At 39.1% G+C, this 15,375-nt stretch overlaps 1 protein-coding gene across 1 annotated transcript in view; it reads left to right on the forward strand.

Annotated features, from left to right (window-relative positions):
* The first annotated feature begins 2,982 nt into the window (after positions 1-2,982).
* LOC140245731 (nuclear protein MDM1-like) overlaps positions 2,983-15,375 on the forward strand; it is a 34,063-nt gene continuing 21,670 nt past the window's right edge. Inside the window, exons 1-8 of the mRNA XM_072325264.1 lie at positions 2,983-3,028; positions 4,533-4,770; positions 5,557-5,776; positions 7,464-7,598; positions 8,268-8,456; positions 9,626-9,762; positions 11,365-11,542; positions 14,049-14,230. Coding sequence (XP_072181365.1) covers positions 2,983-3,028; positions 4,533-4,770; positions 5,557-5,776; positions 7,464-7,598; positions 8,268-8,456; positions 9,626-9,762; positions 11,365-11,542; positions 14,049-14,230 — 1,325 coding nt within the window. The remainder of the gene's footprint in view (positions 3,029-4,532; positions 4,771-5,556; positions 5,777-7,463; positions 7,599-8,267; positions 8,457-9,625; positions 9,763-11,364; positions 11,543-14,048; positions 14,231-15,375) is intronic.

The raw sequence follows: 15,375 nt of genomic DNA on the forward strand, positions 1-15,375 counted from the left end.
TATGGAGCACTAGCTCACTTCCTCTTCGGTGAATTTCTCCCAGATTTTAATATGTTGTAGCTGAGACTTTGGGCTATCGTGAATGTCCCTCTATTTTTTCATACGACGCCGAGATCACGTCAAAAAAACTTGGTTGAAATCAAACTTATCTTCGATGTATTGAGATATTTCTTTCTTTCTGCAACTTTCTTTGCAATAACTCAAGAAAAACAAACTCTATCAGCCCAATATTTTGCACATGTTTAGTTTATGTCACGTACATTATTTCATAAAATAACAACTACTTGATCGGACACCATCTTGGGTATGTAAATTAGGGTCAAAGGTCATAAGTGTTTTATCCTGTATCTTGGTGAATACATGTTCTATCTTTCCCATATTTTGCACACGTAAAGAACATGTTACAAGAATTATTTCACAAAATAACCACTTTTTGCTCAGATCCCATCTTGGCTGTGCAAAGTTGGGTCAATGGTCAAATATACTTCATTCTGTATCTTCGTTATAGTGTATACCGAATTTGGCACCAAAGATGGCAGACCTGACTCTCTTTTCTAAATGAGAATCCAAATATCACACGGCCAATGTCTCTACACACAGATGAAACCTATATGGTCATGCCTATTGCGATCAGGACTAGAATCATTGATTTAAAAAAAAAATCGGATCACCTAATTTGTCAGTCTTGACAAATTCCGAGTCTAGTTTAGATTAGTGACTGCGTGAAAGGTAAACTTGCGATACTCAGGTGAGCGCTAGACCCACGGGTCTCTTGTTTTACTGGTACTCTGTCAATGTAGTATAAAACTATGTACTGTAGTTTTGATATCATTTTCTTTTATGTATGGCACTGGATTGCAAATTTTTGTAATTTCATACAGACACGAATTATTCTTGAGTCTTCAGTTCAGTGATCTCATGACCGCAAATTTCCAACATCTGTTTAAACGTTGCCATAGGCAACATCTTTGTCTTATTTCCCTTTGCACTCATCTGACAAGTTTCCTTTGGCTGGGTGCCTCAAGGCAGGCTGCCAGGTTTACATATTTCTGTTTAAAGCCTTTCCTTAACACCCTTAAGATTTGGTATTTCAAAGTTTTGCTCTCATTTCCCATCAGCGCAAAAGATAAAATTTACCTTTTAATAACGTGTTGGAAAAGACTGGATACAGCATAACTGAAGTCCAGTCTTTTAACAGTGTAGTCACTGACAATGGTGTTTGTATACCCCCATTGTCGATATCTTTTTCTTCACTAGCTTGTCATGGTGCAAATTATTCCCACTCCTTTTGTATTGTGATTCATGTGGGTCAAAAAAATAGATGCAGAAATTGGAAATGAATGTAAGAGTTTTTATTAGTCAAGAATAGATGGGCATATAAACAATGAGTCATTTAAAAACATTTTTTCACACATTCTCTCTTTAAGAAGTATGACCCAAACACTGCCAAAGCTTTCCTGAACATGCTGTCAGACATGGCATACCAACACTGGCCCCTGGGGCAAAGATTCGGAAGTTAAAGTTGGCATCAATGCCGATACCCGTTAGCTTCCTGCAGCGTCTGTCCCACTGTCATGAACAAGACTACATCCATATGAAACTGGCAGCTGAGTCTCAACGCAGATACGTCATATTTCGCTGGCCTAGAGTGTGATTATTTCATGTTGCAAACCAGCAAAGACCATCTATGACTCAGGATCACTTACTGTAGGCACAAAAACATGTAGAAATCATATTGTCAAAACTTATACATCCGTATGTGATATGACTTGATCTAATGGATACACCTTCAAGTGGAAGTGTCATGTCACTGGCTCCTTCTTTATCACAAAGGCAACACTTTTAAGAACAAGAAACAACTTTGATTTTTCATGCCACGTAAGATCTGTGTGAAAGTTTACTTGATGTCAATGCAGTCATAATAATTCTCTTGTTTTGTTTTGTTTGTTTGTTTTTTCATTGTCTCCTGATGATCAGAGCAAATTTTCGGTGAGCTGTCTCTTCGGCAACTTCTCCGTGCCTAGCATGCAGTATTCGATTCTAGCTCGAAGTTTACCGCACAACATAAAGGATACAAACAGGGTTGAGAGCAAAATCACTTTGCCAAGTAAGTAAGCATGCCATGTAACTTTGAGGTACTGGTATTAACAGTGAGAAGAAAATGATACATTAATATACAAATAATGCACATTACACAGAATATGTTAGTAAGCAAATAATCAACGTTGGTGAAGGTGATGGGACAAACTATCACTTCCGAGGCGATCTGGATGTAGCTATCTTTCCGAAGCGCAGCTGAGGAAAGATAGCGTACACATTCAGATCGCCGGGGAAGTGATAGTTTGTCTCATTGCCTGAAACTAAAAGTTGATTATTTGCTTTATATTCCACATCTAGGGTCCTAGAAATTCCCATTTTATTCCACATCTGAAACCGTTTTAGCTGTCTTTAGGTATCATTAGGGCTTAGGCTACTTGTGCGCGTAGATGACAAAGCAATGAAGTTGCTGCGCGCACCGAAGTGAAAGTGCGTTGCACTGTGTACTATCAAGTGACCTAGGTCACATGATAGTCCACAGTGCAACGCACTTTTATTTCGCGCGTACTCATCTTGCGTTATGACTGTGTGGACTGTGTGGAGATCAGCGAAACAAAAGGGACTATCAACATAGAGTGTAACAAACTTTTCTTCTCAGGTGATGTGATGGGCAAAACAACACTTCATCACGTGATCAGCTCTGGACCAATCCTATTGCAACATTCTTAGTATGTGGAATATAATAAGAATTAATCACTGCTTAAAAGTTAATTGGATAATTGTACTAATGGCCGACAAAGTACTATTGCGCATTATTTGTTTTATGAAAAGGTGATATGATCAAATCCCCCAGCAGTCATTTTCACAAGATTCCCAGGCCATTGCCAAGCTCCAAGTTAACTGAAGTACATGTACAAAACAAGTTTTGTTTGTGATGCACAGGCAATGCAGCTGAGCACAGATGAATTTGCTAGTATCGCCCTGTTGAAAAGTAAATTTGGCAAAAATTTGGCAAATCAGGCAAAATTAAAGGCTGTTCACATGACACTTCCTAGCCAATCATTTGATAGGAATCCGTATTACCATGTTACAATGATGTTGTTACATGTAAATGCAAAGTACAGGTATTGAAATGTAACTGATCGTCCATATATATGCTACCTTAAACATTGTCATAACACCTGTATGTGCAGTGTCATTGGTTGAACTATTAGAGGAATAGTCATAGCAGTTGTGGAGACATTTTATTTTTATTAGTACTACTATTAATATTATCACAATGATAAAGATAATAAATAATTATTACCCTTACTGTTATTATATCTTCTTACTATTAAAGTTTGCCAAATTTTTGTGAACTTTTCATGGATTTATAGTTGTATTATTAGGACACTCTAACTTTGAGGTTGTTCAGGAAAAATTTGAATTTCTAAGTGTTGACCTGCTGAATGATGAAGATAGCAAGAAACAAGCATACACATCAAAGCAAAATATTGTCTTCAGTGTTACAAAACTCAAAGCTTTGCTCATTCAGTAATCTTTTACCTTGCTCGAAGTGGCACACTTACACTGTACATGATGTGTAATATGCTATATCTGTTCATAGGATTGTGAAAGAAAAAGAAAGTTTGACCATGAACCTAATATACATGGACTGTTCACTGCAGTCTTTCTTTGATGTGATGATCGTCGCCGACACCTGATTATGTGCATCTTAATGAGTAAATTCAGGTGTCTGGACAATAACGATTGTGTGATCATGTATCGTCACTAACAAAAGAATATTTTTCCTCATTTCAGTCTTGTTTCGCTGATGTGCCTTTTTCAGACGGAAACGTCTTTAAATAAATACAGATGATGAGGTGCAGCAAACCTGAGATCATGACAAATTTTGTGTCAAAAGATTGGTAATTGCTGATTCGCACATTTTCGCACCCGCATTTAGACCTTGCCTAATGGCAAGATATACCTGTTCTCTACCATTACTGTCCCTTTTTGCTCTGGTATAAGCTGCGGAAAAGTGAAATATTGAGATCACAAAATGACAATCATTCTGCCAAAATGTTAGCTTTCTTTTAAAAACCGCCTGCTTCTCCCAAGCTAGATTGTTTGAGGTATGATTTCCTAACATACACAACTGCACATTCACTTTACTTGATTTTTGTGAGTTATTTTCTTCTGCGCATATAGTTTTAGATTTCTCGAATCCTCGCCTTGTTCTTTTCCCGGCTTGCTGGCGGTGACGATCATGGGATCAAAGCAGTGAAGCATGCTAAAAATGTCTTTGTGGCGCTTTTGAGATGTACGGGTGCATGAATTAATTAACGATACGATGAATGTCCATGTGTATTAGGTCCATGGTTTGACAAACATATTTTGACATGATTTCCTAAGTGTTTGACTTCATTTTTTTCCAGAGGATGAGCAGAGTTCAGTGACGTTTGTCTTTTATCGTCTTCTTTCTTTATTTTTTTTTTTTTAAAATGTCTTTTCAGCGGAGTCCTATGCTATAACCAGGGAGCCAGCCCTGCAGAGACGCAGAAAGCCCATCCCCGTTGACAACAAGATGACCTATACGACAAAGCAGTATATGGCAGCCATAGAATCTGATGCATCTCTTGAGAGCGATGATATTGGGAAGCCAAGCAGAAAACCAGGGACGTCCCTTGCCAAAACCTACGTGAAAAGAGACAGCAGCGTCTCGAAACGAGATAGCGGCACTACGAAAAGCAGGTTAGATTAAGCCACACATGAATAATATTGATCATTCAAAAGCACAAAAATAAAATTTCAGAATTATTTTGTTCTTTTTCTGTGTACTGCTTCTTTATTATGTGTGAATTGAGGTGTCTCCCTCTCTCAGAAATTGTGGTGTGTAAATAGTATGGTTGGGTGCTCAAGGTAATTTCAATCCCAGCTCTATTGCCTGCATAGTCTGATACCAAGGAAGAACATATCCACTGATTTGATCATTTGATGCAGTAATGCATGGATACCTAAGTGATTTGGGGCATTAAAGTAAACAAGTCTTTCATGCAGAAACACTTGATTGTTACTACAGTGTTTCATAGCTGTTAGTTGAACGTGTCTCAAAGATATAGTGGTAGGTTCCGTTAAATGGAGGAGGGGAAGGAGACAAAATTAAGGGGAAAAAACAATTTACCTGAGTCGGTGGTTATACATGTTAGTAGCTGTTTGTACAACGCGTGTCATTCTATGTGAGTGCTTATGTGTGTTAGATCAAAATAGATATAGTGATAAGGTGCAGTGTGCACCATGTGCATTTTAGATTAAGTTGATAGCTTTTCTGTTAATTTTTGTCTATGATTAAATGGTTGACTTCTTTAAGGTTCACTGCACATGTGTACACCATACTGTAGTTAGATGTAACACAATCATGAATTGGCAGAAAGTCCTTTCAATATCATACGAGTCCTGACTACAGCATGTGGAGTTCAACAGATTTTCTTTCATTTTAGGTATTTTTTTACGTGTTTCATTTTTGTCATAACCGCTCAGAGAGGCCACAGAGAAGGAAGTGAAGACCCAGAAGAATAATGCCATAGCAGCCAAAACTCGCGTCATCAGTAATGCCAGGGCACCGCCCCCTCCAGCCACAAAGAGAAAGGACCCGCCCACGCCTGTGAAAACAGCCAAGGGCCCTGTGACTACAAAGACAGAAAGGCCTAGCAAGGCAGGTGGCGATGCTCATAAAGCCAATGGCAAGGCACCACCAGAGGTGAATGGGATTTTTTTTTTCTTTGAATGGCAAACACCATTTGTTCATGCTGCTGGATTTCAATTTCAATTTATTAACAACAATAGGTGATGTAGGGCATGTGTCTTTCAGGACAATCTTATTCTACTTTGGGTTTGCAACAGGATGCCACATTAGATTTATTGACAAAGTTATTCCATTAGAATGATATCTGTATGTTTTGAATTTTATTGTCCCCGCCGAACGAGTTCGAGCAGGGGACTATGAAACGGGCTCCGTACGTGTGTGTGTCCGTGTGTCCGTCCATCCGTCCGTCCGTCCGTCCGTGTGTCCGTCCGTCCGTGTGTCCGTGTGTGCGTCCGTGTGTGATCAAAATGTTCAAAATGCTACTCCTTCGCCATTTCTAACCCGATTTTGATTCTGTTTGCTTTATATGATAGCACTACATGGGAGCTTTGAAACTTTTATACAGAATTTCAGTTGTGACCTTTGACCTTGACCTTTGACCTATATTGTACATTTTGCTTCAAAATGCTACTCCTTCGCCATTTCTAACCCGATTTTGATTCCGTTTGCCTTATATGATGGCACTAGTTGAGGGCTTCAAAACTTCTACATAGAATTTTGACCTTTGACTTCTTTGACCTTTGACCTTGATTTTTGACCTATATTGTACATTGCCTACAAAATGCTACTCCTTCGCCATTTGTAACCCGATTTTGATTCCGTTTGCTTTATGTGATGGCAATAGGTGAGGGCTTCAAAACTTCTACACAGAATTTTGACCTTTGACTTCTTTGACCTTTGACCTTGATTTTTGACCTGTATTGTACATTTTCCTACCAAATGCTACTCCCTCGCCATTTCTAACCCGATTTCGATTCCGTTTGCTTTATGTGATGGCACTAGGTGAGGGCTTCAAAACTTCTACATAGAATTTTGACCTTTGACCTCTTTGACCTTTGACCTTCATCTTTTTACCTATATTGTACATTTTGCTACTGAATGCTACTTCCGGCGGGGACATATATTACGCACCGCGTAATTTCTACTTTTCCTCGTTTATTATTATTTTTTTAGGGGGGGGGGTAGAGAGGTGGTATTACTCACAATAGCTTATTTCCTGGGTATTTTTTCCATTTTAGCATAAGAAGTATTATTATAAGATTAATATAGTGCTACCTGACATCAGGACTCAAGTCAAGCATATGCACTAGCAGCATTAAGAAAAGAATTGCATACATGTTTCTAGAATCATACAATGGATAATTTTACAGTGTGGAAATTTTCACATTGGTTCTCAATGCAACAAGATCTGGGAAGGACTAACAGACAGACAGACAACCCAAAACATTGTGGCTCAAATTCACGAAGATGGTTCAGATTTACAATTTGTAGTCCATGGACTAAAATAAGCATGAAATAGGCGTACCTTATACATGCGCTGTCAATACATGTTTGTTAGTGGATGTCTGTCGGTGTACACGCACTGTCATGGGTATTTATGCAGGACATTTTGCGTAAACCATGGTCAAGATTTAAACCACCGTTGTGAATTTGTCCCTTTGCCTCCAGAACCCTTCGGGTAGAGGCTTAAAAAACAAACATGTGTAAATGTGTTTTTTTTTTCACGTGGTCATAAAAATTCTCTTGTCTTGAAAGTGAGATTTACCAAAACTTTGTCTTTCTCCTTTTCGTGTGATTGAAGACCGATGAGGCCCTGCAGTACAGGGCTGGCATAAGGGCCCGACCAGGGGGACCAAGGTACTCATCTGAGTACCAGAGGCAGTTTGCATGGAAGCAGCCATCAGCCAAAGAATCCCCGCTCATGGCTGCCGAACAGGTTAGTCTCAGGCCAAGGAGCAAATGCCTGTGTTCTTTATTATGTACATGTAGCAAAATAATTAATGGCGTACAGTATTCCACTTTACCCATTATATCAAGTGTTAACAGACAGACAGTTTCATGAGCTTGTTTGCAAGTTCATGTATGTTTGCTCAAAAAAGCAAAACAGAACAGTGCAAAACAAAAACAAAATGCTGTGAGATGATTTTGTTTACATGTGAATGTTTCTTTAATACTGCAGAGACTGTAAGAAGAACGGTAACCGTAACAGCTCAGAACAAAAGGGCTGCTATATCACAACTTCATTGGTTAAAGAAGATGATTAGGCAGATCTTTGTGCATTGATTTTTCCATTCATTAAAACAAAATAATCAGAACCATAAGTTAGATGAAGGTAAAATACCTAGTAAAACTTTTAGAACCTTTAAAGGCTCGATGCGTACTGAGCAGAGATTGAATGTGCTGAGAATGGGTATGTAAACACAGAATATCTATTGTTTTGTTACAGACACCTTTAATGTTACCATGCCTTAATCTCAATGTGTCATGAATTCTTTTATGAACACAAAGTAACTGATGGCTGGTGGGATTATGCATTTCTTCAGTCGTCAGATTATGTTTAAAACTGGCATCAGTAAGATCAAATTTGTTGTTTTTATCTTGGCAGATGGTTCATAACTCCAATGCCAACTTGGCTCCCTATGTCCCTGACAAGATTCCACGGCACAGCGAGTACCAGCGGCAGTTCAAGCAGCAGCAGCAGCAGCAGCCGGGGCATTCATCTGTCCAAGACCAGCTGATGCAAAATGCCCAGCAGGAAATCAAGGCCAAATACAGAGTCAAAACAAAGGTGTGTGTATGTGATGTACGACTCAGTAACAGCCCATGGTATATCAAATTTCAGAGCCATCAGTCCTTTCGTGTCTCTGCACTCAAATCTGCCCAAAGCTGTATGTTTGGAGTTTGTCAGTCAGTTGATCTGTCTCCACATCTCTATATCAGTTTAACAAAATGGTCAATCAGATTTTAAGAAACTTGAATTCAAGATAACGTAAGATCAGGGAATAATTGTCTTACTCAAATTTGATTAGCAATTTCAGCTGATGAACAATATTTCAAATGGTATACTGTACACTTCTATGGACGAAAACTAACACAAGTTAGTTTGTGTAGCAGTGGTGTAAAAATGCGTAGTAAATTGTGATGTGATACCAGGAAAATTATTCCCAGAAGATGGAGTTATCCTTTTATCAGTCAACATCAAAGGTCAACAGCTCAGTCAGAAATTTAGTTTTTATGCAAAACCTTTGTGCAGAAATTCTTGATTTAGCCCAGATTATTATGTCCATAGATTCAGAATGCATGTTGATTGTAATCAATGGAAATATTGATTACAATCAAACTTTTTAATTAGTTGAATTGCATATAGATATAAGGCACATTATTGAAATATTAGATTGGATTCTGAATGAATGAAGAAAGATCAGTATCAGAGGGTGCAATCTGAGTGATGCATTTTGACTGTTCATTCAAGAGCACGATGCTAGCCATTTTTGTGAAGTATCGCAGGACAATTGACCTTAATAGTCAGACATTTGGCAGTAAATCTGATAAAATCATTTATAGTCGTAGACAGCACCCTAACCATATAAAAATGACATAAACTTCAAATAGTCCCTTTGATTTGTAACATTCTTGTTTGTATTCAAATGTACCAGCAATGATTTCAGAGTAGTGTCTTGATCATTCATGACATTATGTACCCTTGTCACGTTTTTAATAAGTTTAGATATCTAACTGACTTGGGAGTATGATTTATGTCGAGTCATAATAGCATGCTGTCATTATCAAAATAGATAAAATGAATTGAAAATGATCTTGCAGTATCTCTCGATTTACATGTATTTGCATGTAATATTAAAAGGTAAGCAAGATTGGTGACTACTTTTGATTTGTAGTGCAAGAAATGAGAACATGGTCATTTTATTTGTTTATTTTTGTTTTTGTTTTATATTGCATAATAAGAAAAGTAAGAGAGTAGGAATAACCCCAGACAGAATGCCCCCAGCTGGTGTGGTGTCTGTCATATCCCATGATGACCCAAGGCTCCTGAAACAGTCCCAGAATCCTCAAAGACCATTCTTTCCACATGCAACGACCAGGTCAGTAGCACTCTCTGAATGTCGTACCAGCATCATTTCCTTGCATCTCAGCATTGTTTCTCATACCCCTTTCCCGCTGAAGAAAATCTTCCCCGGGGGCACCTGGGGGCACCCGGGGAACCCCGCAGTGTGAAAGGTCACTCGGTTGGAACCTAGGGGAAGCCTAGGTGAAACACCGATGAAATTTTGGGCAATTTTTACCCGAGAAGCGTCCTGGGTAAACTCCGATAGTTCAACGGGAAATCACCCGGTGGTTCACCGAGAGCGCCCAGCGTGAAAGGTTGTCTCGGTGAAACACCGGGGAAAATATGCAGATTATGTCAAAGGTCATGTTTTGTTTCTGGTCATGCACACGTTTTCAGCTAGCTAGCGCGCACTCGACCTCCCAAATCCACACGTACAGGGTACTAGTAATTCGTGTTTGTAAACATACTAGTACACTCGACACTACATACTGTATGTCGTTGTTTTGCATCGTGCTGTGGATTGTATTGTTTAATTAGCACGCCGTGTACACATATACAAAGCTGATACGTGTATAGGTTTACAGTGTACTTAATCGATTTGATGCGTCCTCCCTTTTCGTCTTCCTCTAGTGTCTAGCTCTTAACTCTTTCAGTAAAGTCTGATACAGTCCGCCTCTTGCTTGATTTTTTCGTATTTTGTGCTTTTCTCGTCAAGTGCTGGGTTTACAGTGTGCAGGAGAAATCCGTTGACGTTTTGTGCTGTTGAAATTTGAGGGAATTTTGCAAACGGCTGGAGTGTGGACCAAAGACGAAGAGAGAGTACGTAGCGAGGCAGCAGTGAACGAAGAACTGAGCGGGACGTCGGCTGACGCTGCCACGTACGAGTCCCTCCTCCGAAAACTTGCTGAACATGGGATCGAAAAAACCAAATCGCAGATGCACAACAAACTCAAGTACATAAGATCACCCACGTTGCGAGCAGAAAACCCGTCTAGGGGAAAGTTTCACCGAGAGCAGTGTGAAACGACGGCACTCGAACTTTCACCGAGAGGTTCCCCGGTGAATTCACCGGGGAACCTCTCGGTGGTTCACCGAGACGGGCAGCGGGAAAGGGGTATCAGACAGGATTAGTTGAGAGGTGTAAAGGGTTCCAAAAATGGTGTGAAAAATTGATTTTAAGAAAAGAAGATATATCACAAAATCACTCTTACATGTGTGTAGGGCACTGTTTCTCAAAATGATCAATATTGATTCAAATCAGCTGCCGTGGAACTTCTCTGGTTCCATTGGTAACCACTCTGTTACCATGGTGATATACCAGATGTGAGTATTGAGGTGTGTACTTCAGATTCTGCCATGTATGTCTACCCGTACATCACATGCACATTATTGCTGTATTTCCGTGGGATACCATAGCTATAAGATGTCATATGTCATCATTACATTGTTGACGTTCCAGTCATTTTTACACTTGCACTACCAGGACCAATGCTGCAATATTTGTACCGTGTACAACTGTACAAGAACCTCAAAAAAGTCGTGAACTTGCTCTGAATATATCCTGTGTGTATTTATGAGAATATCGATGAATTGGCAAACTTTTTACGGGTTCTGGCTATGTTTTAAATATGTGCAGGAAGTGGAGGACTGAATACAAGTCAAACTTCAAGACTCCACAGCTGTTCAGCTACGAGAACGGGGTATGGAAAGGAGCGGACCCCCCACATGTCCAGCCCAGGGATGACGCATCGGATACAGGCAAGCCGCTACAGAGGTCAAAGTCTGTTGGAGACATACCATCGTGGTTTGCAGAGGTGAGGAACAGTCATGGTATATTCTTAGCTTTTCTACAAGGTTTTATGTGTACTTTCCTTTGACCACACCTAATCAAATATGTCAGTGGTGATCTGCACATTATAACAAGTTGTGGAACTTTGAAATGAGGGCCTTTTGAGATCAGCAAATGAGAATCATTCAGAAGCCTGGAATAAGATTAAGATAGCACACTACTTCTGCCAAATAATTCATTTAGTCAGGTAAACCAATGAAATTGCAAGTAAGATTTGCCCAGTTACATTTGCCATCAGTGCAGAAAGTATTATACATAAGCCTCTTCAAATGGAGCTTTGTTGATTGGTTGTAATTTTTACCACCAAACACTTGTTGCGAAATCCAGTAATTCAAATGTGTAAGTCAAATATTCAAACAAGTCTCCATTGGTTCTTGGGCTTACCTCTCTTTGGTGGCTTAACTCGTCTAACGTAACAGCCCTTGCTCACTTTCCTTCTAATTACTGCAGTGAGAGGGCCTTTGATAAAGACTAGAATCCACTAAGCTCAGAAACAGTACTCATCCAAGTACTAGAATCTGATTAACTTGACTCAGATTTATGTGACTCGATCTTGACTCAGATTAATCCAGGAGTTTTTACTTGATCGAGACATTATATTTCTTTACCAGTGAATGATGTGATATAGTCCTTTTTAGAAGTAGTTGACTTCAAAAGAAAATCTTAATTCTGCAATGTTTATGTAGTGCATCAGTTTCCTCTCCCTTGAGTGCATGGCTAGCGTTGTATCACTTGGCACTGGACTAATTGTGTCGTTAGCCAAGTAACTAAGAGCTAAAAGTTGACAATCTACATTTTAATGATGCCAAATGTTTGGATTTTCCTTTTTCATCAAGTTAACCATTTAGATACCAGACATCAGACAGCAATGTGACACTTGATTGTGAATTAATCAAATTGATCATGAGAAGACTTGTTTTGTTGTCAGTACTTCTGCACTTGAGTGTCAAGTAAACTTTCTGTAGGCGGCATTGACTGTGCCACTGGCATTTTGCTCGCGTTCAGAACGGGGTACTTTGATTATTTTACTTTACCGATCAACGTAATATGTTGATGGGTAAATTGATTTCAGAGTTGAACATCAATAGTTTGTGTACGTTATAAACTGGGGGAAGCCATAAAATCACACAAATATGTCTCTGATACATCAAATCAAGATTATACATGTGAATTATCTGTCTCTTTTGCATGGTATATGTGACCGTGCATCACAAAACGAACAAAAAGTCGCATGCAGTGAATTTGTGTGAGGACTCAAAGAAGGTGAAATGGGTCAACCGAGTCAATATTGAGTTTTTCATATTTTCTGAAAGAGCAAGTCTTCTTCTACATTATGTTAAAGTTTGGGATCATAAAACAAACAGGAAACTGCGTTTTTAGCAGTTTTTCTCAAACACTTTATTGTAGAACAGTGTGATCAGATGTTTCTAACAGAGTTCACTTTTCATTTCTTAAAAATCCTGTACACACTCTTCACTTTCAACTCAAATAACTTTTGACAGGATAATGCTACTGCTTTGAAAGTTGTCATTGATCATGGACAAAATGTGTTAATAAAGTATGTCTAATTTAAGCCTAGTCTGATAATCCCTTCATTGTTATTGCTCCAGTGGTTAACACCCTGTTTTTTGTCCCATTCGTGGCACAGCTAGCATGGCTTGGAAAAGATTAAGCGCTTGAATAGACTTTTTACTTCAGAGCCTCACTCATAGTCTTTTCTCAGTTCACACTTTTCCAGAGTGTGTGCTTTCTTTCCAACATTTAGATAGGTTATGAGAGTCCATTTGAATTGAGTTATACATCATTTTAAAGCATAGAGTCTGCTCTCGCAGAATCTGCCCTTAACTAAAAACCCATGTCTGGCGACTTTTTGTTTGTTTTGTGGTGCAGGGTCACATATAAAAATTGCAATTATCAGGTAGTGATTTCTAACACACATTTCCCATAGACACTTGCCCAAGTATAATTAGGACTCGTCCTCAATGGGTTAAAGGCAAGAGGCAATAGCAGGTGCTTCAGTTTATTGGTTTGATCACCATTCCCTGCTGATGCCTAATAGTCATGTTATATGTGTGTGTGCCTTTTCCCATTTGAAAATGGCAAACTTTCTTCCCCCAGGAGAAAAAAAAACCCACAAAAAACAAAACAAAAAACAGGGTAGTCCCACATGCCTCAAAGGCTCGGTTTCCAGTCATTAAAAACAATAACAACCCCCCCCCCCCCAAAAAAAAAAAAACCAACCAAACAAACAAACAAACAAACAAACAAACAAACAAAAGTATAAAAACCCATTGAAATGGTCTAGAAATCAAGACCAAACCCTTCTGGCAACACACATTCATCATAAATAAGCAGTATTGGAACAGACGACTGGATGAGAAAAGAGGTAGATATGTATAATATTATGTAGAAAAAAGAAAACAATTCACTTGGAACCTCCCCGCCCTTCCCCATACCTTCTCCCACCCCAGGTTATGGAGCTCCGTGAGAGGGCCAAGGAATACCAGAAACGGTCCCGTGGCACCCACTTCTCCAGGGAGCATCTGGCCCAGCTTATAGCGGCGCAGGCCAAGTTGTGGGAGGAAACGGGCAACGGTCAGCAGAGCGCGTCCAGCTCAGTGTCCGGTCGGACATCAGGATCTGAGAAGAAAGAGTGAGTTTTATGAGGATAGTCAAAATCTGGAAAATGATATGTGTAGCCTATGTCAATCTGAATGATTTCTCATAGTGCCAACACAATCACATATACCTAGGGTAAACTTTTTAGTGCCAGTCAAACTCTTCAAGAGAGCTTTGCCGTTGTTACCAAAGCACTGCCAGGTACCCACATATTTGAAACAAGGACAAGAGGAACAGAGTGGGTCAATCACTCTCTTCAAGGATGTATTAATGGGACTAGAATCAAACTTACGGTCTCCTTTTTTCTTCCCCCTTTTTTTGTTCATTGTATGAACACCAAGACTATGATATGGCCATATCAGGGCAGTTACCCACCAAGAACAATTATTCCCCCCCCCACCCCACCCTTGGCTTAATACTGGTTAGCGATAAGGTTAGAGTAAAGATTAGGGTTGGGATTAGCAAGAATGACCACTTCAATGTTTACAGATGTTTGATCAGGGTCAGAATGTATTTTGTAACTCAGCTAATTCACAGCAACATTTCCAAGATTCCAGGTTAGGAAAAGACCAGCTTTCACAAGTTATTCCCAAATATTTACTTTATTCATATAATATCTGTAATTTGATTTACAGAATAAATATACCTATCAACTTGTGAAGAAAATATTTGATATACCTGTACTTGTATATTTGATATCATACAAAAACACACATGGACATGCAGTTATTACTGAGAAAAATGATTGCTGTCTTGAGGCACGGATAATTAAAGGACAAGTTCACCTTCATTAACATAAGGATTGAGAGAATGTAGCAATATTAGTAGAACACATCATAGAAAGTTTTAGGAAAAACGGACAATCTGTTCAAAAATTATGAATTTTTGAAGTTTTTGTGCAGTCACCGCTGGATGAGAAGACTACTGCAGTGTATGATGTCACATGCGTACAACAATATAAGGAAAATATAAAGAGAATTTCACAAAATTTCATCTTTTGAAAAAAGTACACATTCCCATGACTCGTTACTGACATATGTTATGGGTAATATTATTCCCATTCCTTTTAGAAAGAGGCAAGTCATGTGCTCTTTTATTATGCGAAAAAAGTGAAAATATGTTGAATTTTCTTTACACTTTCTTTATACTGTTGTGCTCATGTGACATCACGAGCCTAAG

The sequence above is a fragment of the Diadema setosum genome, unplaced genomic scaffold (genome assembly GCF_964275005.1).
Source record: "Diadema setosum unplaced genomic scaffold, eeDiaSeto1 scaffold_25, whole genome shotgun sequence".
Taxonomy (NCBI): Eukaryota; Metazoa; Echinodermata; class Echinoidea; order Diadematoida; family Diadematidae; genus Diadema; species Diadema setosum.